Consider the following 25,774-nt stretch of genomic DNA (forward strand, 5'->3'; position numbering starts at 1 on the left):
TACACCCCTACCTGGAGAACAGATATGGGGTCCAAAAATCGTGGCCTGGAAGCCCTGGTCGTTCAGGGATTAAATCTAGCCACATGCAGAATGCAGGAGAAATCACCTAATCAACCTTAATGCTGCCACAATGTCGTGAAAAAACGGCCCAAATCGGCTCCTGGCCTGCTGCGTGGCAAACCCCTGTTCAGCCCGGGGCAGAGCGTCTTTGTCGGCACTGAACGGGGCTGCGCGCTTACTGAGACGCGCGCAGACCCGGAGACGCACGCTGGGAGCCCGCGAAGGCCTCGGCGTGCGCCTCGCTCCCTGCGGGGGGGGGCCAAGTCCCTCCTGATCGCGTCTGGCGATCGAAAGCAGCCGGAGCTGCAGGCAGCCAACAGACGGGCATGGGGAGTTCCTAAAGCGCAACACGCGCTCAAAAAGGGGTTAACTAAGGAACGGAGCGGGCGGTGAAGCCACGCTTCCGAAAGGGAAAGGAATGCGGGACAGCGCTACACGCAAGCGCGCACAAATCAGAAAAACCCCAAATAAGCCAAGTACAATCAAAAGATATCGAAATAATACACATGGCCATACGTAATGCAGAAAGCATAAAAGCATGAGACAGTACAGTGCAAGTATACAGAGTAGAGAGGCACTTATCTGGGCTGCGGAGCAGCAAAGAAAGAGGGAGACAGATTAGTGTCTCTCTACTTTGTATACTTGATATTGCAGTGATTGGCTGTTACATAGGAGGCGTGGTTCAAAGCCTCATGGGTATTGATGTTTTTTATTATTGTAGTTTTACTCTAATTGGCTGCTGTGTTTGCAGTAAAGAAATAGAGAAAGCATAATCAGAAGCCTCCGGTCCTGCCATAGAATTGGAATTCCTCCCCTTCGATTGTACTAGGGCAGGAAGCACATGTGCCACATTTGTGGTGACCTATTAAGGGTGGTAATTTCCACAAAGCACGTAGGTCTGTTTTGGCTTGGCTAACCCCTAGATCAGCTCTCACAATATATTGGGAGATACTTCTGTTCTTCTTAAGGGCAAACAGTGGCTTCTCAATTGGAATTTCCGAGTTCGTTATCAGATGCCAATTCTTTAAAATAATGGACTTGAATTTATTTGTGTAGGGTCCGAATGTAGTGACACATACTGGTCTGTCAAGGGGTTTGATGTCTTTTTTTCTCAGTAATTCCTCACGAGGGGTATGCCATGCTCGTGTTGCTGAATGTTTTAGCAATTTCCGTGGGTAACCTCTTTGTTCGAGTTGATCACTGAGAATTTGGGAATGAGTCATAAAGTCTTCCTTCCTTGCACAGTTGCGTCGAATTCTCAGCATTTGGCCATATGGCAAATTTGTTTTCAAACTTTTGGGATGATAGCTTGCAAAATGCAATATTGTGTTTTTGTCAGTGTTTTTGCGATGTAAGGTAGTTGACAATTGGTTCTGATGGGAAACAACCACTACATCTAGAAAGGTGAGAGATGTTCTACTATGTGTGATCGTAAACTTGATGTCTGGGTGTCTGGTGTTCAACCATTGGTGAAACTCGGTCAGCATTTCTTCAGACCCTTTCCATTGACACCAGATATCATCTATGTAACGATACCACGTTGTTATGTTTTGTTGGAATGGGTTATTTTGGTAAATGAAGCGCTCCTCATACAGGGACATGAAGAGAACCGCCATGTCCGGGGCGTAAGGACACCCCATGGCGGTCCCCTTCACCTGCACGTAGAACGCGTCCATGAACCGAAAGTAATTTCTTTTCAGAGCTATTCTGGCTAAATCAATGATGAAGTCTGTGGGGACTCTTTGTGGTCGTGGTCGTGTGTCTAAGTAATACTCCATTGCTTCCAGTCCCTCATCTTGGGGGATCTGGGTGTATAGAGATGTGACGTCAAAGGATACTAACAGTTCTTGCGTGTCATCAAATGGAACTCCTTCTATCTTATTTATAAAGTCCGTTGTATCTTTAAGATGTGATTTCACCTCGGACAGAAAAGGTTTTATGAACACATCCACATACTTAGCCAGTGGTTCTAATACTGAATCACACCCGGAGACTATTGGTCTTCCGGGTGGTTCAGTTATGCTCTTATGAATTTTCGGTAGAAAATAAATTACTGGAGTACGTGGGCTCTTTTTATTCAGGTATTGGAACTCTTTCGGTCCCAGTATCCCCTTGTCATAACCTTCAGAGAGTTTCATCTGGATCTCAGTTTGTATTTGTAAAATTGGGTCTTCTTTGACTTCTCTGTACCAGTCAGTATTCTTAATTTGACTGTTAGCCTCAGCTATGTATTTTTCTCTAGACCAGACTACCAGTGCGCCCCCCTTGTCAGCAGGTTTTAGCACTATGGAATCATCAGAGCGTAAGTTATTCAGAGCCATTTGTTGGTCTCTACTGATATTTCTTTTCAGGAATACTTTTTGTTTGTTTAGCTGCGTGATGGAGGACAGAACAGTCTGTTCGAAAGCTATTATTTCTTTAGGAATTGTGTAGGTTGGGGGAACAAATGTAGATTTATTGAACAGGTTAGAGTGTTCTGGCACTCTTGTGTCTTCTCTGTTATGGAAAAAAGCCCTGAGTCTTAGTTTACGGCAAAACTCTAGCGCTTCTATTTTCAAATAAGTCAAATCAGTGTTAGTAGTTGGCACAAATTTAAGTCCTAATTCAAGGACGGATTTTTCATGTACGGTTAGTTCTTTGTTAGATATATTCACTATGGAGGTCGAATTTATGTCTTGTACTGGGTTCTGCGTGTTCTCATTTCCCATGGTTGGGGCTGAGGTTTGAATCTGGCTCTGCCTCTGCCTGCGCCCTTCTCTAAAAAAGGAGTTCTTTTTGAGGGCCCTTCCCTTGGATCTGAGTCGTTAGCTGATTCTGACGATGAACTCTCTGAGAAGGTGACGAATCTATTCTTAGACCTCCCTTGGTACTGTGATAAGGCTCTTCTGGATTCTATTTGAGTGTAGTAATCGTCTTTCAAGTACGGGTAAACAGACTCAACCTTGAAGGCCTTAACGTCCTTTTCGAATTTATTGGACCTGAAATTGATAGTGTTGTCCCTGAATGTGGCAATTTCCTTATCAATTTTTTCGAGCAAAGCTTTTGACTCTTCTACTGTATGATTGTCCTCTATTGCTTTGATGAGTGCCTCTATCTCTTCCTGTTCTTTTTGGCAAATTCTTTTGGCCGTTTCGACGGTGTGGACCATAAGGTCTCTGCTACACTTTGTTGCTATATAGCTAAAGCCCTTTTTATAGACTGGGTCCTCTGTGAACACCACCGGTACGTTTTTTACTTGAAGGCCCCAAGGGATGGTACCTGCCTTGAGGTGTTCAAATAGAAAGTGCCCGTGCAGTTCAGTGCGTGTATGTTTCTTATGTAGTCTTAGTAACTTATCACTCTCATTCTGTTGTTGTGCATTTGTGCTGAGTTTGATGGACGAGAACGGAGAGGGTCCCGTAATTAAATTTTTAATGTGTGCCTCAGAAAAGGAAAGTGTTTCCTCCTCTGACATGTTACAGCAGATTATGGTATGTAACCCGCTGAACCAGTTTGGTGAAAGATTGTTCTGGCGTTTTTTAAGGCCAAAAAACCCGCGCAGGCGTTTGCCTGCTCTCACTACATTTAATCAATGGGGGGTTTTGTCCTACGGGTCCTGGCTGGACAACATACAATATATCAAAAGAGGAAATGCCAGGACTCGAATTCAGATCACAGCAGCTTATTTATTCAGCTGATGTGTGCCCTCTTTGAGTTACTTCAAGAAGGTATTTGTGCAGACTTTTCAAAAACAATTTTTTCAATACATATTTACATTTTATGATGCTTCAGAAGATTAAACATTTCTTTTCACTGAGGAAACAATAAGAAAATTTCAAAACATGACAAAACAATTTTTTAAGACAAAATGAAATAGCAAAACGTTCAAATGCGATTACAATTTCAATCCGGTTGGCAATAAGTCATATACACCTAGACTGATGTTGCTACAAATGATTTTTACTTATGAATTGGCATAATGGGCAACCAGGCTTTAGTTGCGGTGCCCTGTGATTGTCACCCCTTAACATTTGGGTTCATTCGACTTTCAGACAGCCGTATAGCCGACGTGTTTCCAAACCCTTCCTTTTCCAGTGGGGTTCTTCTTCAGGGCTGAGCTGTATGCCTACGGTGTGAAATTGGGGGACATTTCAGTATCTCCTATTCTCTACTATTTAACATCTTTAATGTAAAGGAAAAACCTTTTAGGGATTTTGTACCTTTTACAACGTTGTTGGAAGCTGGAATATTCAGGCACGGGACATCAAGTTATCCATATTTTGTCACCATTACCTGAGTGGAATTAAAGGATGGTGGTTTTTTTGGGGTTCCAACTTTATCATACTCATCAACACATGTTAACTGTTTTTGCGCTACCCTGTCACTTACTTCTTTTGTTCCTGATCCCTCGTAGAGGTGAAATGGCCGTTTGTGGGAATCTACTTAAGGTTCCGCGGTGTTGGGGTTCTGTTTAAATATGAAATACAGATCGAATTTACCGCCTACTCATTGCAGCGAATATGCCATTGTTATACGTGCTTTGTGGAAATTACCACCCTTAATAGGTCACCACAAATGTGGCACATGTGCTTCCTGCCCTAGTACAATCGAAGGGGAGGAATTCCAATTCAACGCAACAAAATGGAAACATAAAGGTTTCTCAAACTGCAAAACACACAACGTAGTTTATGCAATAATGTGTCCATGTCCCAAGTTGTACATTGGGAAGACCACCCAAAAAGTGAACCAACGACTGGCCCAACACAGGTCCAGAATCAGACATAAAGTGCTGTCCGCACCGATGGTACAGCACTTTGTGGAACACCAACATACTGAGACAGACTTCAAATGGACGGTGCTACAAGCCATGAAAGCCCCCCCGAGGGGAGGAAATATTGATACCATGTTGCTCAAAAAAGAAGCGTATTTAATCCTTAGGTTTAATTGCGTGATGGATGGACTGAATGAAATCTCGGAATTGCAAAGATCAAGCTATTGAGTCCTCTGTTTACCCACCCTCATTAATATATAAATTCATTGACAGGTAACATATTGCGCCAGTCACCCAGTCACTACTAGCAGCTTACAATAATGTAAAAGTGTATCCAAAAAATGGTACGAATGGGAAAGACTACACTTCCCACAATGCCCAGCACCACTTATTAGCAGGAAACAGAGTTTCGCCCTGTGTTAGAAACCGGAGTATCACAGCAGCGGTAGGAGTGAGCGTCACGCAGCCCCTTGGATTCTTAAACATCGCCTCAATAGATGGAGGTAAGATAATCATGAATAAAAACTCTGCACGCGTTGCCCTCGCGTAATAATAACCGAAGCGGAATGAATGTCGAGTAATGGTCGGCAATTTACATTTGTTTACAGAATAGTTAACCGTGTCCACGAAAACGCTTTGACCAACGCAAAGTACAGCAGTGCCGGGGTCAGCTTGTGGCGTCAAAATAACAAGTAAGCACGGTTGCACAACAGCGCGTATAACAATGGCATATTCGCTGCAATGAGTAGGCGGTAAATTCAATCTGTATTTCATATTTAAACAGAACCCCAACACCGCGGAACCTTAAGTAGATTCCCACAAACGGCCATTTCACCTCTACGAGGGATCAGGAACAAAAGAAGTAAGTGACAGGGTAGCCAAAAACAGTTAACATGTGTTGATGAGTATGATAAAGTTGGAACCCCAAAAAAACCACCATCCTTTAATTCCACTCAGGTAATGGTGACAAAATATGGATAACTTGATGTCCCGTGCCTGAATATTCCAGCTTCCAACAACGTTGTAAAAGGTACAAAATCCCTAAAAGGTTTTTCCTTTACATTAAAGATGTTAAATAGTAGAGAATAGGAGATACTGAAATGTCCCCCAATTTCACACCGTAGGCATACAGCTCAGCCCTGAAGAAGAACCCCACTGGAAAAGGAAGGGTTTGGAAACGCGTCGGCTATACGGCTGTCTGAAAGTCGAATGAACCCAAATGTTAAGGGGTGACAATCACAGGGCGCCGCAACTAAAGCCGGGTTGCCCATTATGCCAATTCATAAGTAAAAATCATTTGTAACAACATCAGTCTAGGTGTATATGACTTATTGCCAACCGGATTGAAATTGTAATCGCATTTGAACGTTTTGCTATTTCATTTTGTCTTAAAAAATTGTTTTGTCATGTTTTGAAATTTTCTTATTGTTTCCTCAGTGAAAAGAAATGTTTAATCTTCTGAAGCATCATAAAATGTAAATATGTATTGAAAAAATTGTTTTTGAAAAGTCTGCACAAATACCTTCTTGAAGTAACTCAAAGAGGGCACACATCAGCTGAATAAATAAGCTGCTGTGATCTGAATTCGAGTCCTGGCATTTCCTCTTTTGATATATTGTATGTTGTCCAGCCAGGACCCGTAGGACAAAACCCCCCATTGATTAAATGTAGTGTAGGGTGGGAGGCATACAAGCAACACTTAGGGGTTGTTGATTGAGGGTGAAGTAAGGGACAGGAGGTATGAGTACAGTGCCTACAACAACTAGGGCAGGAGATTGGGGACCTTGAGAAACAATGTGTCTCCCACCCGACTGCATCCCTGGTTCAGAAGCTAGAAATTAAGCGCATAAAATACATGGAAGTTGCACTCCATGAAGTAAAAACGTCCATATTGGTCAAGTAAAACTGTATTTATGAGGCCGGAGACAAAGCAGGTAAACTGTTGGCCTGAATAGGCAGCAGGGAAAGGGAACTCATGCATGTTAGGGAGCTGCAGCTGAAACCTGGATGGGTAATTAGGGCCAGTAGACAGATCACGGAAGCCTTTGCGACGTATATGGCTGCTTTTGACACACCCAGGGCTGGGGGTTTGATGGATGAGATAAAGGGATTTGTGAGAGACTGCCCAGTCAGGACCCTGACCCTGGAACAGAGAGAGAGGCTGGAAGCAAACCTCTTAGAGATGGAAATAGCAGAGGCGTTGACCCAGATGCAGTCTGGGAAGGTTCCAAGTCCCAGCGGAGTACCCGTAGAATTCTTCGGTAAAATGGCAGGTAGGGTGGTAAAGCCGACACTCTTGATGTTTCAGGATGCTTTCCAGCAAAGGTCCATGCCAGAAGATTTGCGAATGGCTATCATCATGCTCATACCCAATGAAGGGAAGCAAGCTCAACTCTGTAATTCATATAGGCCAGTTTCGCTGCTTAATGCGGACACCACAATTCTGGAAAAAGTACTGGCTAACAGGCTTAATACGGTAGTGACTGATCAGGTCCATGTTGACCAGACAGTTTCTATGCCTTGCCGCTCTACCAGGCTTAACATATGTCGCCTCCATAATGTTATAGCACAAGCAGATACTGGGGTGAACACTGGGCAGTGCTATCCCTGGATGCCATTAAGGCATTTGGTTCAGTCGAATGGCCTTATTTGTTTCTGCTCCTTGAAAGAATGGGATTTGGGCACTGTTACATAAAATGGATTAGACTGCTGTACCAGAACCCTTGTGCCAGAATAAAGATTAATGTCTGCGTGTCTGAAGGTTTCCCTATTGGTATGGGAAGGAGACAGGGATGTCCTCTCTTCCCGATGCTCTTTGCCCTTGCAACAGAGCCACTGGCAAACCTCATGACCGGAACCTCGGGATGGGAAGAAAGTAAATCACTATATGCGGACCACATCCTACTTTGCCTGACCCGCATAGATGAATCACTTGCCCAAGTTAGTGAAATATTCCAAATATTTGGAGAGCTCCCAGGCTGTGCTATTAATTGGGAAAAGTCACTCCTGTTTCCCATGGGGGGGATGGAGATTAATAGGTCCGATGCCTTTACAAGTGCAGGTGGAACTCCATAGTTTTAAGTATCTGGGAATATGGATCACTAGAGATGCAGATTCCCATGCTCAATCTAATCTTGAACCACTGCTTTAAATATTAGAAAGGGACGTCAAACATTGGAGTACTCTGCTATTGTCGCTAATGAGCAAAGCTGCTATGTTCAAAATGGTCGCCCTTCCCAGGTTGCTGTACGTAGACTAGAATTGCCCGTGTAAATTGCCAAATACACTTTTCGCAAGCAAAGACAACTTACCGAGGACGCTGCTCTGGGTGGAGGGACAACCCTGTATTTCACTACAGATTCTGCAACAAGCGAAATATGATGGAGGTATTGCATTACCAAACCTGCAGAAATATTATGGGGCAGTGCAGGTTGCAGTAGTAAATGACTGAGTGTATTCAGAAAGAGAAGTTCTGGCTGTGCGGGCAGACAGATGGGGAATGGGAGATCATAGCATATGCTATATGGTGGCAGTCTACATAAGCGAGCTTGTCTGGCTACAATTATGGTGCTGAACACATGGAACAGCCTCCTCAGAGAGATGAAGTGGGACAAGAGACTCACACCATGTATGCCTCTCTGGGATTGCACTAGACTGAGGCAGGAGGTTTTTCTTCATGGCTTCTCAGGGTGGGAGCAAATGGGCCTCAGTACACTGGCTGAGGTATGAGATGCTAATGGGTGGGGTTGTTCCCTTTGAACATCTCCAAAAGGATTACCGAATGCCGTCCACACAGTGGCTTAAGCTTAGACATGCCCTGATCCGCAGCATAGACCCTGATGAGGAAACTCAGGAGGAATCCCTAATGGAGAGATGACAATTAGATGGGCAGTTACCGCATGCATTTATATAATTGACACTGATGCAGAATTCTCAGGTACCGCTGAGGCACCTAAAAAATAGCTGGGAGCATTACCTGGGAGAAATTGATGATGATGACTGGCAAGACACGTTGAATTTCTTAGCAGAATGGGCCATCAACGCTAGCTTTAACATAACTCAACTCAAAGTGTTACACAGAACATATTACACCTGAACATTGCTCCATAAAATTGGGAAGAACAACAACTCCCTTGTATATTTGAAGTGTGGCACCGAGGGTACTTTTATTCATACTTGGTGGCATTGCCCTGCAGTGCAACCATTCTGGGAACGAGTGACCAAATCTCTTTCTCGGGGGCAGTAGGGGGGCCCTTGAACTATTACACAGAAGGGTCTTATTGGGCGTGTGGAAACCCTTGGACCGTCACGAGGTATGAGGAAGACCTTAGTGAATATGGGATTTATGGTAGCCAAAAGAGACATAGCAAAGAAATGGGGATGTTACATAGCGTCATTTGTCCAGAATTGGGAAGAGGGCATAACACGCTGTAAAATTGTTGAAAAAGTGGTCTAAAGGGGGCCCAGGGGATCCAGAGGATTATATGGGTTAATACCTGATAGCTTGCTGGAAGTAACACACGAGGAAGGGAATGGGGGCAGATCGGGGGAATGATATATTTTGGGAGTGCCCTAAGATAATACCTCCAAAGTTAGACTCCTGCAGAAAAGACCCATTATAAGAGGGGAGGGAAGAAGGTAGGGTTGAATTGGTAATGTAATTGCATTGTAACGTTTGGATAATGATTTGCTGATATATTGTCGTGGTGTATATACACTCCTTGTTTGTTATATATTAAAACAATAAAAAATATTGACATGTGCACTGAAAAGAACAGCAGTCATTCTGCAATCTAAGGGGGTCATTAGGACGGTGGGCGGGCAATGCGCCCGCCACAGTGGCGGGCGCATCCCTCATATTTAACATTGTGGAGGGCGGTGCTCACTGCACTGCCCGCCAAAATCTTAAAAATGAATGCACGCATTTGCATACACGAAGCGGCAGGCACCGCGCGGTGCCTGCTGCTTGGTGTATGCAAATGCTAGGGGGTACCACAGGTACCCCCCTTTGCACCCACCACCTCGGCTTTCACCAGGGGGGCCAGCAGGGGGCCCCCAAAGCAAAGAGAGCCTGCCTTTTCCGTGGCGGTCCCCCCGCCATACTAATATGGCGGGGAGGAATTCGGGATACGGTGTCGGGTGGATTGCCTCCGCCAGGCCGGCGGTGGCCACCGCCAGCCTGGCGGAGGCAATCCGCCTGACATCGTAATGGGCCCCTAAGTGTTCATCCCTGCCCCCTACCAAATCCTGAGGCGAGGGCAAAGTAACATGCCATTGCCATGCTATTTTATTTATTTGTGTTTGCCTGCTGCGCTCACAGCAGGCAGGACGTTTCCCCCGTTTAGGAGGAACCACCCCTGTAGTGCTTTGTTGCCACTTGGTGATGTTGGTCTCCTGTAAGTATATGGCATCACGACCACCATCATACTGTTTGCTATGTTCAAAAAGTTATCACTGTTGTCTGTTTCCCTAACACAGCTCACCCTCACTCTGATGGGAGACTGGCCTGGAAGTGTGGGACTCCGTTAAATGAGGGATCCTGGCAAATACAGAAAGTACTAACATTGTTGCATTTTAATATGAAATTTATAACAGGATTATCCGCTGGAAAAATAGAAAATGTGTTAATTTATAAGAAACAATTAAACAACAAGAATTTAGCTTTTCGATGTGTCAAGCTCATTTATCGTACTTATTTCAAATATTATGTACTGGTAGTACCCAACATAGCAAATTGTGTCACTTGGTACTGTATTGCAGTATGCGTAAGGAAACTGGTTCATGAAGACAAAAAAAACTCAACCAACATTTGAGGTACAGCTACATTTTCAAGCAATGCAGTTTAAAGAGCTTTGCCATGCAATGAATAATAGCAGAACAGAACAAATGCTTTCAAACAAAAGTTCTAAGAGTGCAACTGTAAAGTCATGTGATGATGCTGCAGACTCAATGCAAATATCTCCTCTGCCATGCTGAGAATACCTTCACACTCTGAGGCTTCTGTACTGCCCTCCTCGTGGTTGGACAGTAAGCGGCTGAATTTCTGCTTACGCTCGGAACCAGCCTGAGTTGCTTTCTCGGACACTGCTGACCGGAAACTCTGTGAGCGAGATACCGAGATCTCAAACTGTTTTATCACCTCCTCATCACTGTCGGAAGATGTGGTGAGATCCTCATCCTCCCCAAAACTGTTCACTGGGAGAAAACAGAATATAGGCTCATGACAACTTCGGACGCTCAACTGGGTGGACACACCTTCATGCATGCAACATTAAGGTCATGTCTAAAGAGCCCTTCTGTGGAGAGGTTGTTTCTTATGTTTTATATGAACGCCAAAATCAAGATGAAGGGTAGACTCAAATGATCAGATCCTACTAATTTCCTATTAAAGGAGAAAATGTCTTTATGCTGTTAGAATGTTGAAGACCCTTACAACCTGTGGATAGAGCTGTGTCTTTGCAGGGTAATAATAAACAGAACTGTGCCAAATGTTTACCTGATTTGTACAGATAGCACACAAAATCTCCAAACAGAAACTACCAAATAAATTTTCTAGAGGTTATCATTTAAGCTTCAATGCTGAGGTTTGTGTGGAATAGAGGTGGTATTTTCTGTACTTGGTAAATACTAATTCCCCACGAGACTGTAACATACCTCCTGTTCCTAGTAGTTTTTAACTTTTTATTGAACAAAATTCCACGTTTTACATTTTTCCCAGACGTTTTTTATGATATTTTAAGCATGCAAAATTGATAACTGTGGAGTTCAATACTCATTATACGACACAGAATTGCAATCTGCATGTCCCATCGCATAGAGATTTAAATTTTCCCCATAGGATTCAGACATTGATGTAGGTGTGAAGGGTGACCTTTGCATCATCAACAGTGGCTACCACTGACTAATTGACTACATGCAACCTTTGATCCTTCTCTGTACTTTGACACATTTGATCGCAGGGCACTAGTCACCTAGAAATCACTTGGAAAGTTCTGGAGTTATTATCCCTTCTATCTCAGGGAAATATTATTTTCATAAAATTGAGTCTTTCACAAGTCTCCTTCTTCCCTTCACTTACTGTGCACTATTTTCTTAAGATCTAGGTTGCCATATTAAACATGTTGTGTGCATATAAGGTCCAACCTTACCTCTTGCTTCCCTCTCGCAATGGAATTTCCTAGCTGAAGTTTTGCCTTTCACTCTTCGAACTATGGGGCACATGTACAACCGTTTTTAGAGGTTGCAAATGGAGAATCGGGCCGTGTGCAATCGCTAAGTGCTGTAGAATGTATCAACAATATTTTGCAAGTCGGTAACCTAGTACTGACTCAAAAAATAGAGTTTGCGAGGCAAAATTAGGAAAGGGCGTGCCAAGGGCGTCCTTTCCTAATAACGGGTTGCAAAGACATGTACAATTGTTTTGTGACCGTAATGCGGACGCAAAACAATTGCAGTTTACCTCTCACTTCAAGTAGGTGGTAAGCCACCCCTTACCCTTTGAGATTGGTAGCGAAAACATTTTTTAACAGCAGGCAGTTGTCCCACAGACCACGGTCTACTCTTAAAAAATGTAATTGAAAGACTTGAGATGCATCCTGTTATCCTTTAATGAAAACAGGCTGCAATAAAAAAAGTTGATTTATTTAAAAAGCAAACACAGACATGGGAGTCTGCTGTCACCAGCAGGTCACCATCCCTGTGTTATTGCCCATTCCCAATGGGTTGCAAATTGCGACCTACCTCATCAATATTGATGAGGCAGGTCATTTGCCACCACATTAGGAATCGCAAAATGTGTCTGAGACACATTAGTACATTTCATTTTGCGACTCAGTTAAATTTGCAAATTGCGAGTCGCAAAAGAAAATGGTCATACATGTGGCCCTATATTTCCATTAAGTAGGTCCTGGGAGGAGGGAGGGGTGCTGGAGGTGGTGGACGGGGCCAGGTAGAGGCAGGAAAAAGTGGCAGGCAGGAGCAGCCATGAGGAAAAAACATGGAGAAAGCATTGAAGCAAGGGGAAAGCAAGGAGAAGGCACTTAAAACACGTGGGAAAAAACAATGAGAAAGCAATGAAAAATAAAGGAGAGTAAGGAGAAGGCACTCAAAAAATGGGGGACATGACAAGGAGAAAGCAATGAAAGAGAAGGGAAAACAAGGAAAAGGCACACAAGAAAAGGGAAAAACCAAGAGGAAAGCAGTCAAAACTAGGGAAAAGCAAAGAGAAGGCACTCAAAAAATGGGGTGTAAAAACAAGGGGAAAGCAATAAAAATGAGAAAAAAGCAAGGAGAATGGAAAGGGGAGACCACTCGGTCCCCCCGAATGTATGGATGGGTGCCCCGATCCCCCGGGAAACCATTGTGGGCGGGGGGCGTGTCCCGGCTGGTATGCCCGAAGCGGCGTGGCCGGAACACGCTCCTCCCGCTCAAAAGAGGTTGTCCTAAGCACCCGCCAGGAAGTCCGTGCACTGATGGGCGTGCTTGAGGCGGGGCCCCGCCCTCCCGCAGCTGGATAAATAGTGCGGGAATCCAACGAAGCTTCCTCTTGTTCCTGTGCTCTGAAGGCTGCACCACTCGTCGCTCCTGAGCCCTCAAGGGAACAAGCTGCACTTTTTTGAGAACTTGTAATCTTTGTCTTTCTCTTTCAGTTATCAAGGCGTGGTTGGAGATCGAGTCACCTTCGTAAATCAGGTCGGACGGATCGATCACAGACATGCCTGGCAAGAAATCCGGAAAGAGCTCCGAGATGGAAAGGATGCTGCGGACGCTGGTGAACCAAGTGGCGGTGATGGACCGAAAGTTGGGTAAAGTTGACCGGCTAGATCGCGGCTTAGCGGCCATCAGGAAACAGGTGGAGGCCCAGAATGCCCCCTCGGGACGACCTAAGAGGGTCATAGGACCAGCCTTGCCGAACGTCACCCCAGGGGATAAGGGTAAGAAGAGGAAGGGGAAGGCGGGTCCCAGCGAGGCCCCAGTCCCAGTAGAAACTCCACCGATTCCAGTCGCGCCAGCGGCCAGCCCGGTACCGGGACCGGATGGGGGGTTGCCTATCCCCGTGGTTATCACGCCACTGGGGGATGACCAGATGCCCCCGGAATTAGCGCTTTAGTTAGCAGCGGTGTTACCATGGCTAAAGAAGGGAGCAGGGGGATCAGCGGCTGCGGGAGACCCGGCTGAAGAAGCCAGAATAACTATCGAGCAGTTGCGGCAGGCAAGGGATGCCGGGACGGCGAATGTACATTCTATTCCCTTGCAGGTTGCGAAGGTGGTCGCGGCGGACAACCAGGAGAAAACAACGGATTCGGCTGGAAGCGCGGCAGAAGCCGGTAAGGGATCGTTACTGATGGTGGGGGAGGGTGCAGTACCCTCAAGGCGGGAAAGTTTAGCTCAACATGTTCCCATGGCTACGAAAGAGATGGTGTGGGCAAATAAGTATATTAACATGTTTTCACTGTTGACTGATCATTGTGAATTAGAGTATGCAAAGACCCAAAAAGATTTGTGGCACCCCAGTGTATGGCGGGCCAAGATGGCAGAATTCAGGGTCGATGAGACGATGATGAACTGGATCAGAGCCTTTTCTATCTTTGTAGCGATTGTCAGAGAACGAATACCAGAGGTGTTGACTGACCTGGCATGTTATCAGAGTAGAATAACGAGTTTCCATGCGAAGTATGGGGGTGATGAATGGAAAGGCTATGATATTGCATTTAGAAAAGTGAAGGAATTCAATGCGGCCTTGACATGGGATTGTTTAGATACAGTGTCCTGGCATGCGCAGCTCTTGCCAGGACCGGCGAGTGCTTCAGGGGCCAGCGCGAGCGGCTCTGGGGTATTCCCTCAGAGGCAGTCACAGCCCTTTTGGGCGAGCTCTGGGGGGGAGTCCCAACCTAGGTTGGGCGGGAACGGAAGCAAGCGAGGGGTGTGTTGGGGCTTTAACAAAGGAACTTGTAGCAGGCCCCATGGAAAGTGTAGGTTCCGGCATGCGTGCGCGGGCTGTGGGAATTCCTCACACCCGGAACCCAGTTGCCGATCAAAGTCCAATGGCACAGGAGGAAAAGGGGGTCCCAAGCAGGATTGATGTGGTGCCTCGGAAGCAAACATCTTCGCCCATAGATATCTTAGCTTTGACCCCCTGGCTAAACGAAAACCCTGATCATGCGTCCGCCGGGACTCAGAGGAATGGCTTCTCATATGGCTTCAGGATCCTGGCGGGCAATTTTCGTGGAAGCTCTTCCTGTAGAAATCAGTTGTCGATTCAACACAACCCGACAGTTGCCACCAAAAAGATCGCAAAAGAGGTTAGCATGGGGCGGGTGGCAGGGCCATATGGCGATCCACCAGTGGCTGATTTTGTATGTTCCCCATTGGGAGTGGTCCCGAAGAAGGACCCGGGGGAGTATAGGCTCATTCACAATCTGTCGGCCCCGAGGGGGGCTTCAGTGAATGAGGCGATTGACCCCGAGGTATGCTCAGTGAAGTATGCATCGTTCGATGACGCTGTGGTAATGTTGAATCGCCTGGGCCCTGGGTTATTGTTGGCTAAATCAGACATTGAATCTGCATTCAGATTGCTCCCAGTACATCCTCAAGACCAGCGCCTGCTGGGTTTCACGTTTCAGGGGAAATATTACATGGATATGTGCATGCCTATGGGGTGTTCGATTTCATGTGCTTATTTTGAAATGTTTAGCTTGTTTTTGGAGTGGGTGTTCATGAAGGCCACAGGGCACAAACATGTGATGCATTATCTGGATGATTTCCTCTTTCTTGGCCCACCGGGCACTCGGGACTGCGCGCAGGCATTGCAGGACTTCTGCGTGCTCATGCGGGTTTTGGGGTTCCGTTGGCACCAGGTAAGACGGTAGGGCCGGCTACCTCAATCGAGTTTCTGGGTATCGAACTAGACTCGGAAGAGGGGTGTTGCCGTTTGCCGTTGGAAAAGGTTGCCAAGTTTAGGGCTTCCCTGTTACAATGTCTCCGAACTGAGAAAGTGACCCTGCACCAGTTACAACAGACAGTGGGTCAGCTGAACTTTGCATTGAGAGTGATACCGATGGCTCGCCCTTTCTCTCGATCCATAGCGCAATCTATGGTGGGCCTTAAGGAAGGACACCACCGCACTAGACTGTCGGCAGAGGTTCGCCAGGACATGCTCATTTGGCTGGCATTCCTGGCGGACTTTAACGGTCGAGTGGTATGGAGCAAACCCCCAGCCTCATCGGTGGAACTCAGCTTATGGACCGACTCGGCGGGGAGCGTGGGGTTTGGCGCAATCTTTGGAAACCGGTGGTCGGCACAAACATGGCCGGCGTGGTGGCGAACAAGCGGCCTAACAGGTAACATTGGTTTCTTGGAATTATTCCCCATCTGGGTGGCTCTGGTGGCATGGCCAGAAGACTTTAGGGACCGCTCAGTGGTGTTTTGGTCAGATAACATGACAGTGGTCGAGTGCATTAATCAGCAGGTAGCATGCTGCAAATGGATCTTACGACTGTTGAAAGAGATTGTATTGCGATGCATGAGATTGAACGTACAGTTCAGGGCAAAACATGTGCCGGGTGTACTAAATAATGCAGCTGATGCACTCTCTCGTTCAAAAATGCAGGCTTTCAGGGACTATCTACCCACAGCGGAGCTAGTGGCGGCACCTTTCCCGAAGCACTATGGCAGATCGGTGCCCCGGACTACAAAACCTCGTGGCAGCCAGTTTAGCGCCAAGGACGAGGAAAGCTTATGAAGGGGCGTTCCGTTCGTACTGCGCCTTTCTGGGGCCGGTAGGGGAGCATAGATGGGGGCGGGATGAGTCCTTGCTCCAATTTTTGGTGGCTCTTCATAAGGAAGGCCGGTCGGCGGCAACCACCAACAGGTATAAGGCCGCCATATCATTTATGGCACAGCTCCACGGGATAAGGGACCCGACGGACTCCTTCTTAGTCAGGAAGGCTCTCCACGGCTGGCGGCGCCTGGAGGGTCGCAGACAGGATAACAGGCACCCGATTGGGTTTGATAAATTGACCACCTTACTGGCAAAACTGGATGAGACATGCTCCTCGCCCAGCGAGGTAATACTATCCCGAGCAGCTTTCGCATTGGCATTCTATGGGGCCCTGCGGGTGAGTGAACTTGTGGCAGGGAATAGGAAAGATGTGGAAGGAGGTCTACGCAGGGATCACGTCCAAGTAAGGGGGGATTCTCTGCTGATCTCGATAGCCAGGTCAAAAACGGACCAGGAGGCCATGGGGAATAGTGTAGTGTTGCAGCGCGCTCCGGGGAATCCCGGTTGTCCAGTGAGGCATGTGGAGGCCTACCTGAAACAGAGGTTGACAACATGGGGGGGGCCCTACTTAGACATATGGACGGCACCCCTTTGACAAGATTTCAATTTCAGAGGGTGCTGGCAATTACGATTGCAGCAGCGGGCTTGAACCCGTGTGATTTTGGGACCCATTCGTTTAGAATAGGGGCCGCTACGGAAGCTACGGCTCGGGGTCTGCAGGCGGACGAGGTGAAACAATTAGGCCGTTGGTCCTTGAATTGTTTCAAGAGATATGTGCGACTGCACATGTTGTAAAAGACTGATGAAAATGCACTCACGCTTGTTGTCTTTTGTTTGGATTACAGTTTTGCGAGCCTGTGACGCGGGGCGGAAATTGGGATCGGCCCAGCATCAGCTGACCAGCGGGAAGGGATCATCGAATGGAGATCGAGTGGTCTGGGTCGTGGGCCACTCATAGGTGAGGCGTGCCGGGGACATATTCAAAGCAGGTGATGCGATCCACACATCTGAGGAATTTGAGTTCAGAGTGACCTTCCATGGGATGGGCGGCCTCTGTATTGACCGATTGCAAAATTTTGTGGAGGAACTCTTAGGGCGGCACAGGTCACCGCCATCTGTAGTCATAGTGCACGTGGGGGGCAATGACTTGGTGAGACTGGGAAGACGGGTGTTAGTTGAGTACATACTGTCTGTAGTAAGCTGGTTAGCCAAAAGGCTCCCGGGATGTACAATTGCCTGGTCCCATATGATTCCCAGGAGAATATGGCGGGGGGGGTTTGTCTATGACAGCGTTGAACCACTCGGTAAAGAGGGTCAACAACAAAATAGAGAAACTGTTTCGCTCAGCTCATCTCCAAAGCATTTCGCATGGGTGTGTCAGGGGCGATCACTGTTATTTGAATGATGGGGTGCATCTGTCCAGGACTGGGAATGACTTACTGATAGGAGACTTCGTAGCTTGGCTAGTGGGTTTGAGGAGACATGACCTGTAGGAGGTGTGGGGGGGCCAGATAAACGGTCAACTATCTGGCCTGTGGCGGTAAGGTCATGATCAGTGAGCAGTGATTTCAAGGTCCCTAGGGGGGGCGCCACCCATTATGGATGGGAGCGCCCGGGTGGAGGCGGCCATTGGCCCCTCCCATGGGGGGCGGCACCCACTACGGATGGGTCGCCTAGGGGGAGACGGCCATAGGCCCCTCCCAGGGGGAGACGGCTATATGCCCCTCCCACGAATTTCCCGGGGGCCGGATATCCGCTCCGGCGGAAGAGAGTGTGGGGAAGGGGGGAGTCCACGCTGTCCTTCTTACGGATACCTCGCACACAAACTCAGACGACCTTAAGATGGCGTCGAGTGAAAGGGGTCCCCCACGACAAGGGAAGTTACAGTTGGCTGCGAGGGTAAAGTCCTCTGTGCATGCGCCACTCACACCGTGAGGGCGGGAAGTTGGTGATAGGGATCTGACACCGGTTAAGACCTTGCCGTTGGCCCTTAATGTTAGGCTGTACAAATTAAAAATGTAATGCATTTATCAGGATGCTAGACTCGGCTAGGAAACCTTTGTATTAGAGATTTGTTAAGGTTAGCCTGGAAAACCTGTCTTCATCAAGATGTAATTAAAGTTGAATTTGTACATGATTCATGAAACGTTTTAATTTAAAGTTTTAAATTTTGTTTCATATTTTAATAAATACGGCCGGGGGGGTCGTGAGGCCCCCCCGCCTTCCAAAAGGTCAAATCTGTGTCTGTCTCCTCTCATGGGGAATTGGTGTTGGGAGGGGTGGCGGGCATCCCGGCCCATATGGAAAGGGGAGACCACTCGGTCCCCCCGAACGTATGGATGGGTGCCCCGATCCCCCGGGAAACCATTGTGGGCGGGGGGCGTGTCCCGGCTGGTATGCCCGAAGCGGCGTGGCCGGAACACGCTCCTCCCGCTCAAAAGAGGTTGTCCTAAAAACCCGCCCGGAAGTCCGTGCACTGATGGGCGTGCTTGAGGCGGGGCCCCGCCCTCCTGCAGCTGGATAAATAGTGCGGGAATCCAAAGAAGCTTCCTCTTGTTCCTGTGCTCTGAAGGCTGCACCACTCGTCGCTCCTGAGCCCTCAAGGGAACAAGCTGCACTTTTTTGACCCACCCACCAGCCCCTTGTTGCAGAGTTTGTGAAATAAAGAAATATCGTCGTGTTATTTGATGTAATAAAAATGTATGACAGTCATTTCTTGCATCATGAATGTATGACGAGGTATGCATGTAATTGAATACTTGCTTGTAGGACATTTTTTTCTTTGTAGAGACGTAAAGGAATGCATTCAATAAAGATTGTGTTTTGCTTTAGGACCTTTTTTCCCTTTGTAGCAATGTTGAAGTCGGTGAATTATCAAGCTGTTGCAAATTTAGGCATAGTTTTTTTCTTTCCTTAGTAGGTAAAACAATTGTCGTATTTATACTTTGGTTGGGCGGTAAGGTCATGATCGGTGAGCAGTGATTTCAAGGTCCCTAGGGGGGGGCGCCACCCATTATGGATGTTAGCGCCCGGGGGGGAGGCGGCCATTGGCCCCTCCCATGGGGGGCAGCACCCACTACGGATGGGTTGCCCAGGGGGAGACGGCCATAGGCCCCTCCCAGGGGGAGACGGCTATATGCACCTCCCACGAATTTCCCGGGGGCCGGATATCCGCTTCGGCGGAAGAGAGTGTGGGGAAGGGGGGAGTCCACGCTGTCCTTCTTACGGATACCTCGCACACAAACTCAGACAACCTTAAGATGGTGTCGAGTGAAAGGGGGCCCCCACGACAAGGGAAGTTACAGTTGGCTGCGAGGGTAAAGTCCTCTGCGCATGCGCCACTCACACCGTGAGGGCGGGAAGTTGGTGATAGGGATCTGACACCGGTTAAGACCTTGCCTTTGGCCCTTAATGTTAAGCTGTACAAATTCAAAATGTAATGCATTTATCAGGATTAGAGATTTGTTAAGGTTAGCCTGGAAAACCTGTCTTCATCAAGATGTAATTAAAGTTGAATTTGTACATGATTCATGAAACTTTTTAATTTAAAGTGTTCAATTTTGTTTCATATTTTAATAAATACGGCCGGGGGGATCGTGAAGCCCCCCCACCTTCCAAAAGTTCAAATCTGTGTCTGTGTTCTCCCATGGGGAATTGGTGTTGGGAGGGGTGGCGGGCATCCCGGCCCATAGGCACTCAAAAAGCGGGCAGGAAAAGCAAAGGGAAAGCAGAGAAAATGAGGCAAAAGCAAGAAGAAAGCACTCAAAAAAAGCGGGGAAAAAGCAGGGAGAAGATAGGAGCAAGAGCAATGCAGAAGCGCGGGAAACCTGGGCCTAGAGTCTGCACTGAGACCCACTCACAGTTGGTCCCGGGGCCTGCATTGAGACTCACTCACAGCTTTCTCAGTACACAGCTGTCCTGCAACACATATTGATGTTTGTAAAAAGCCCTCGACCAATCTACCTCAAGTTAGATTGCAACTGATACCACACACACACGTTTCTCCTATGTATACAGAGACACACAAACACACATTTGGTGGTATACTGATACCATGTATGCCTTCACTGCATGATATCCAAACTCCTCTCGCCCCTGGAATACATAAACTGTGTACATCTTGGAGGAACTCAGTGTGCATTGTATATTTATTGCACACAGAATGTGCCACATGTGCCCATTCCTTATGGAAATTCAATTTGACCCTACTACAGACTGTCCATAGATAGCATAATGCTATTCAAATGTGTGTTTATCACTGTTGCAGAAAGTGCAATGGTACAACAGGATTCCACAGGAGAGTTTGAGGGCAAACTGCATTTTAAGTATCTCTGCCTTGTATTGCTTATGTTAGGGATCATACTTCAAAGCATTATTGCTAAAACACTGGCACTGTTGCTGCTGAAGCTCTGGTCACTGCCAGGGCCAGAAGTAAACATGGGGCTTACCAGTGCTTACCATTGGCAGCTATCAACAAGCTGCCCACATACGAGGTCATTTGTGTTTTGCTAGTGCCATCTTGACTTGGTCACTTTAATTACAACCATCCAGCCATGGGACCAAACCGACAGAACCATGAAACCTGTAAACAAATTCCCACCTGTCCACTTGTATGAACAGAGAATACCGAATGGAAAAAGCCAATGTAACCAAAACCGAACAGTGTGGCACCAGTTAAATGTAGCCCTTTGTGTGTCGTATGACAATTCCTTGCTACAGTGCTTTCAAAAACAGGTGTTTGATCAGGAGATCGTTAATTAACGAGGCAGTCAAATCCAGACTGCAGTGCTTCCAGATGTTTCAATAGGCCCATGGGTTAGGAAATGGCTTGTTCAAGCCCACAATTATGGAAAGTAGTGCAGGGAGATGGCTACAGAACAGGGGAAGTCAATTCACAAAGCCATTTTTGTCCTAAGCGTACATTTACAGCCAAAGTGGCACCATTTGCTCCTGCCAGGAATCCACAAATGGATAGGCCACAACCGTGTACAATTATAGAGTAATAAACTACATGCCTTAGTTGGGAGTGGATGGATGAAGCTGCGGTTTTCCTATTGGGTTTGGAAACGTCCTCAAACTTATGATCCTGTGTACATTCACAAACTCCCCTTCTACCCTTTCTCACTTCGAAAGGGTCATAGGTTTGCTCCAGTTAGTTGCTGGAGTAAATCCCCTTTCAGAGTTCAGGGGAGGAAAACACCCACAAATCTCGTGGGTATGTAGGGAAAGCAGTCTCACCACAAAGAAAACAAAAATGTATTCCAGTTGAAAAAGAAAATTAAAAAAGGTGTGTTTTCACAGTGGGCACACTACAAAATGCAGAATTGTACTATACGTTGTACTGTGCTCTGGGGAAATAGCAACTCAGAAAAATATCACAACATACCATTTGCTTCTAGGAATCTTGTGACGGGGTAGATTCCCAGGTATAGTACTTGGAATGTATGTGAATTTCCCAAAAATCATACATTAATACCTGTGCATAGGAGAATGTAAACAGGCATATGTTCATACGTTGTCTTTGCGAATTGGATTCTAAGTTGTGCGGCCTGTTACTGAGTCGAACTTGTAAAAAGACCCTTCGTGAAGAAAATTCACAGGGGCACAGAATGACTTTCAAAGTCAATCTCCACTACTGTCAAGTCAAGAGCACAAAGCAGCTGCAGTAATGGGCTCTTACCGCTCCAGATGCACAATAGACAGTACAATGCTCATTGTCTGTAGTGTTCCCTGAATGTGCATCATTTTCACCTGTGATTATCTCCTTTCAGATGTGCCTCTGCGAGACTACTCAATAGATAGATTTTCACACAAAGGCGTAGAGAATGGTGCCTTTAAGGCATCTGTATGCCTGTGAGTAAACCTTTACAGTATTGCAGTGGTTGCATCCTGTTTAAGGAGTTTGAAACTGTCAGAAGGTGCGTATTTCTGGTCCTAGGGGGTCACATACATTTTTTCTCATTGCAAGAATGTTCTGCGTCCTTTGCACTAGCTCTCTGTGCAAAGATATGCTTGGTTTTCAATTCATTTTCTAGTGTAGTTCACAAATAATTTTTTAAGTAAGGCAAAACCTCAAGCCCATGTTAGAAGGCGATGATAGGAGGAACAAACAATCTAGAATATATTTCCTAGGTTGAACAATATTCTTCAAAATCATATTGAAGCAACTATTCAAAAACACACTTTTGAGCCTCATGGTCAAGCTTATATTCATATGCAGTGTACACCCTCCCATAATATTAGATGTGATCCACTGCATAACAAAATTATCCCATTCCTTACATCAACCAAACCACTGAATCACATGGTAAATATAGTGCAAGTTGATGTGGGGTTAACACTGCCCAATGCATACTTAGCTTGCAAATGTAGAAGTAGGCAATGTAGTGGAATCAATATTTTAAAGTAGGTCAATATTAACGGCCAAGCTATGGTACCACTCAACCAAATGCACAGATGGCTAAATACATTGGCCCACATGCATCAAGCATTTTTGTAGTCGCAAACGGTGCGATTCCTTAAAATCGGCCGTTTGCGAATGCAAAAGTGCTTTTTGGGATGCATGAAGCAATTTTAGAATTCGTAACATGTTTGCGAGTTCTAAAATTGCGGGTGCTTTTAAGAAGTCGCAGATGTGCGATTTCTTAAAAGCAATGCATCATTAAATTTAAAACTGTAAATTCGCAATTAGGGTGCCAAATTTACCGAGTGGTTGAACCACTCGGTAAATTTGGAAAAAGTGTTTAAAATGCTTAAAATGTTTTTTTTTCAACATTCATGTTTCACACACACATGTCCTTAGGACATGTGTGTGTGAAACATGATGCGAAAAATACATTTCAGGGGTGCATGGGGGGGTCCTTTGGACCCCCCCCTGCACCCATGAAATTTTCAAAGTGCCACTCGCAATTCCCATTGACTCCTATGGGCCTTTTGGCCCATAGGAATCAATGGGAATTGCGAAAATTAACTTAAGAATTCGGTATTCATTTGGGATTCGGTACAAATTGCGATTTTTACCGAACCACAAATGAATACCGAAAATAATGATGCATAGCATTTTGCACTTCTTAATTTGCGATTCCTTATTTTTCGCAAATTAGGAAGTGCAAAATGTCACAATGATGCATGTGGGCCATTATTACTTAATAACTTCGTCTTCTATGGGGATCGACTTTCTTTACTAAATGTATCATTATACATAAATTATATCATGTATGTCTTTGTATCCTCCATTCCAACTGCACTGCCTGCCCCCATTCTATCCCTCCACCATTCTCTAACTCCAGCCTCATCTACCAAGGAACACAGCATGCTATTAAACATGCAGCCGGAATCAGTCATCTTCAGAATGTAACAGTAGCCAAGTGCCATCTTATAAATAACATACACTTTCAACCCAATTCCCTTATCAATGCCCATGCAGTGAGCCAGCTAGATTGTTCTTATAACCACCTCTGTTACTCTTTCTGGTGCAAGATACAGAATCAATGTTACCAAAATGCCCTTTTCGTGTCCCCCATTCACCCACCTCACTATAGCAACACCAAGCCAGCCTCTTTCACAATCTCTTGGAGAAGCACAATTTAAGCTCCACCCCTATACCTTACCAAAGAGCAATACTTAAGTGCATTAGCACAATATATCTAGTATATTTCTTAACCTTATTAATGTAGAGTGAAGTACTATACATACTGCTGGAGTGCATTCACTTTATAAATGAGGAATTTGTATAAGCTTGTGCTCTAATGTCTTCATTATGATGTTACAAATTGCAGTTCTCCTTCACACGTATACTTACTTACTTCGAGTTAAACTGCTTTTACTGAAATCGCATTTTTATGAACTCATGTATTAATATTTAGCATTTATTTTGTGATCGTAGGTGCATATATAATTATGTATTCAAAGTGTACACTGACTGTCTTACTAAGTTAGCTTAACCAAAGGCCTTAAGCACTTGGTCTTAAATGTTTAACCTTCAAAGTGAAAGTTGTGCTTGTGCTGCAATGTTCTCACTTTTACAGGTGTGTTCACATGATCTCATAGTTAGTGAAAGGCGTATTGTGTGTTAGAGATAGTGAGGTCTGGGAGGAGAACTTTTGGCAACAATGAGAAGCGCTAATGAACTAAGAGAAGACTCGTGTTCAAGGCGTATCAGGAGCAGGGAGAAATCCAAGGTCCTCCTGCTGTTAAAACTGTAAGATGGGAGAATCAAGTGAAATAGCTAATTTCTACAGTGAGAAGATGGAAAACTACTGGAGTCAAAGATGTGGAATTCTCAAATGTTTCGTGGTCTTAATTGGTGTCCATACTTAAGTCTTTAGAGCAGATACGCTTTGGACGTTGAGAGGTACAGACCTCTCTGCTCACATTTTCATTGTGTGGCTTTATACCATACATTGTCTTGATTTGAAGAACTGTTACTGACGTCTCCACAATGCTGACACCTTCCTGTTTTCTGTAATTAAAGTAGGTTTCCGCAGTTTTTTTCTACTTTAGTATAGTACTAGTTTAGGCGACTTTAAATTTATTCACGCATAGGCAGAAGGATCAAAACCTGACACTGATCATCAAATCCTATTTCTCATCTTTTGTATTGCTGCAACTGAATTTCTTGTACGCCTTATGCTAATAAGACTTAATTTCATTCGACATTTCGGTTTACCTTTGGTGAATCTGTATCTTTACAGTATGCTCCTGAGATACATATGGATCAGTTTGGCCTTTAACTTGTAATACAGTTCATTAAACTTTACTTATTGATTCCTGGGCCTTAATATGTGATCAGATAAGCTACACTGTAAACTGAATTGTTGGATTGGTGTTAACTCCCCTTTAAATCTTAGGCAACTAAAAATGATTAATCGCAGGATAAACAGTAAAACCGGTCCAGTGCTCATTTTACTCTCCTGCCACACCATCACTTAATCTCTTGCTAAAACAGCCACAGTCTCCTAGCAGTTCAAAGCAACCTTTCCAATCGCCCAATTAAGGTCTGTCAGTTTGTTTCAGTTATTTCAATATGAACTCAGTTCCAAGTGCACTGCTGGCCAGTTCTCTCTCTTTACTCAAGACTAGCTTGAACACAACAAGTTCCATATGGATGATGACCTAACCCTGAAGTGTTTCACACTCACAGCCAGCAGCCATTTAAGAAGTTTTCCCATGTCTTCATATTGTCT

At 45.6% G+C, this 25,774-nt stretch overlaps 1 protein-coding gene across 2 annotated transcripts in view; it reads right to left on the reverse strand.

Moving 5' to 3' along the window:
- SYT16 (synaptotagmin 16) overlaps positions 1-25,774 on the reverse strand; it is a 352,243-nt gene that overhangs the window by 138,444 nt on the left and 188,025 nt on the right. The window contains exon 4 of one of the 2 annotated variants that reach the window (XM_086937942.1): positions 10,793-11,005. The exons of the other annotated variant lie outside the window; for it this stretch is intronic. Coding sequence (XP_086794068.1) covers positions 10,793-11,005 — 213 coding nt within the window. The remainder of the gene's footprint in view (positions 1-10,792; positions 11,006-25,774) is intronic. 2 annotated transcript variants of the gene reach the window in all.

Source organism: Lissotriton vulgaris, chromosome 9 (genome assembly GCF_964263255.1).
Source record: "Lissotriton vulgaris chromosome 9, aLisVul1.2, whole genome shotgun sequence".
Classification (NCBI taxonomy): Eukaryota; Metazoa; Chordata; class Amphibia; order Caudata; family Salamandridae; genus Lissotriton; species Lissotriton vulgaris.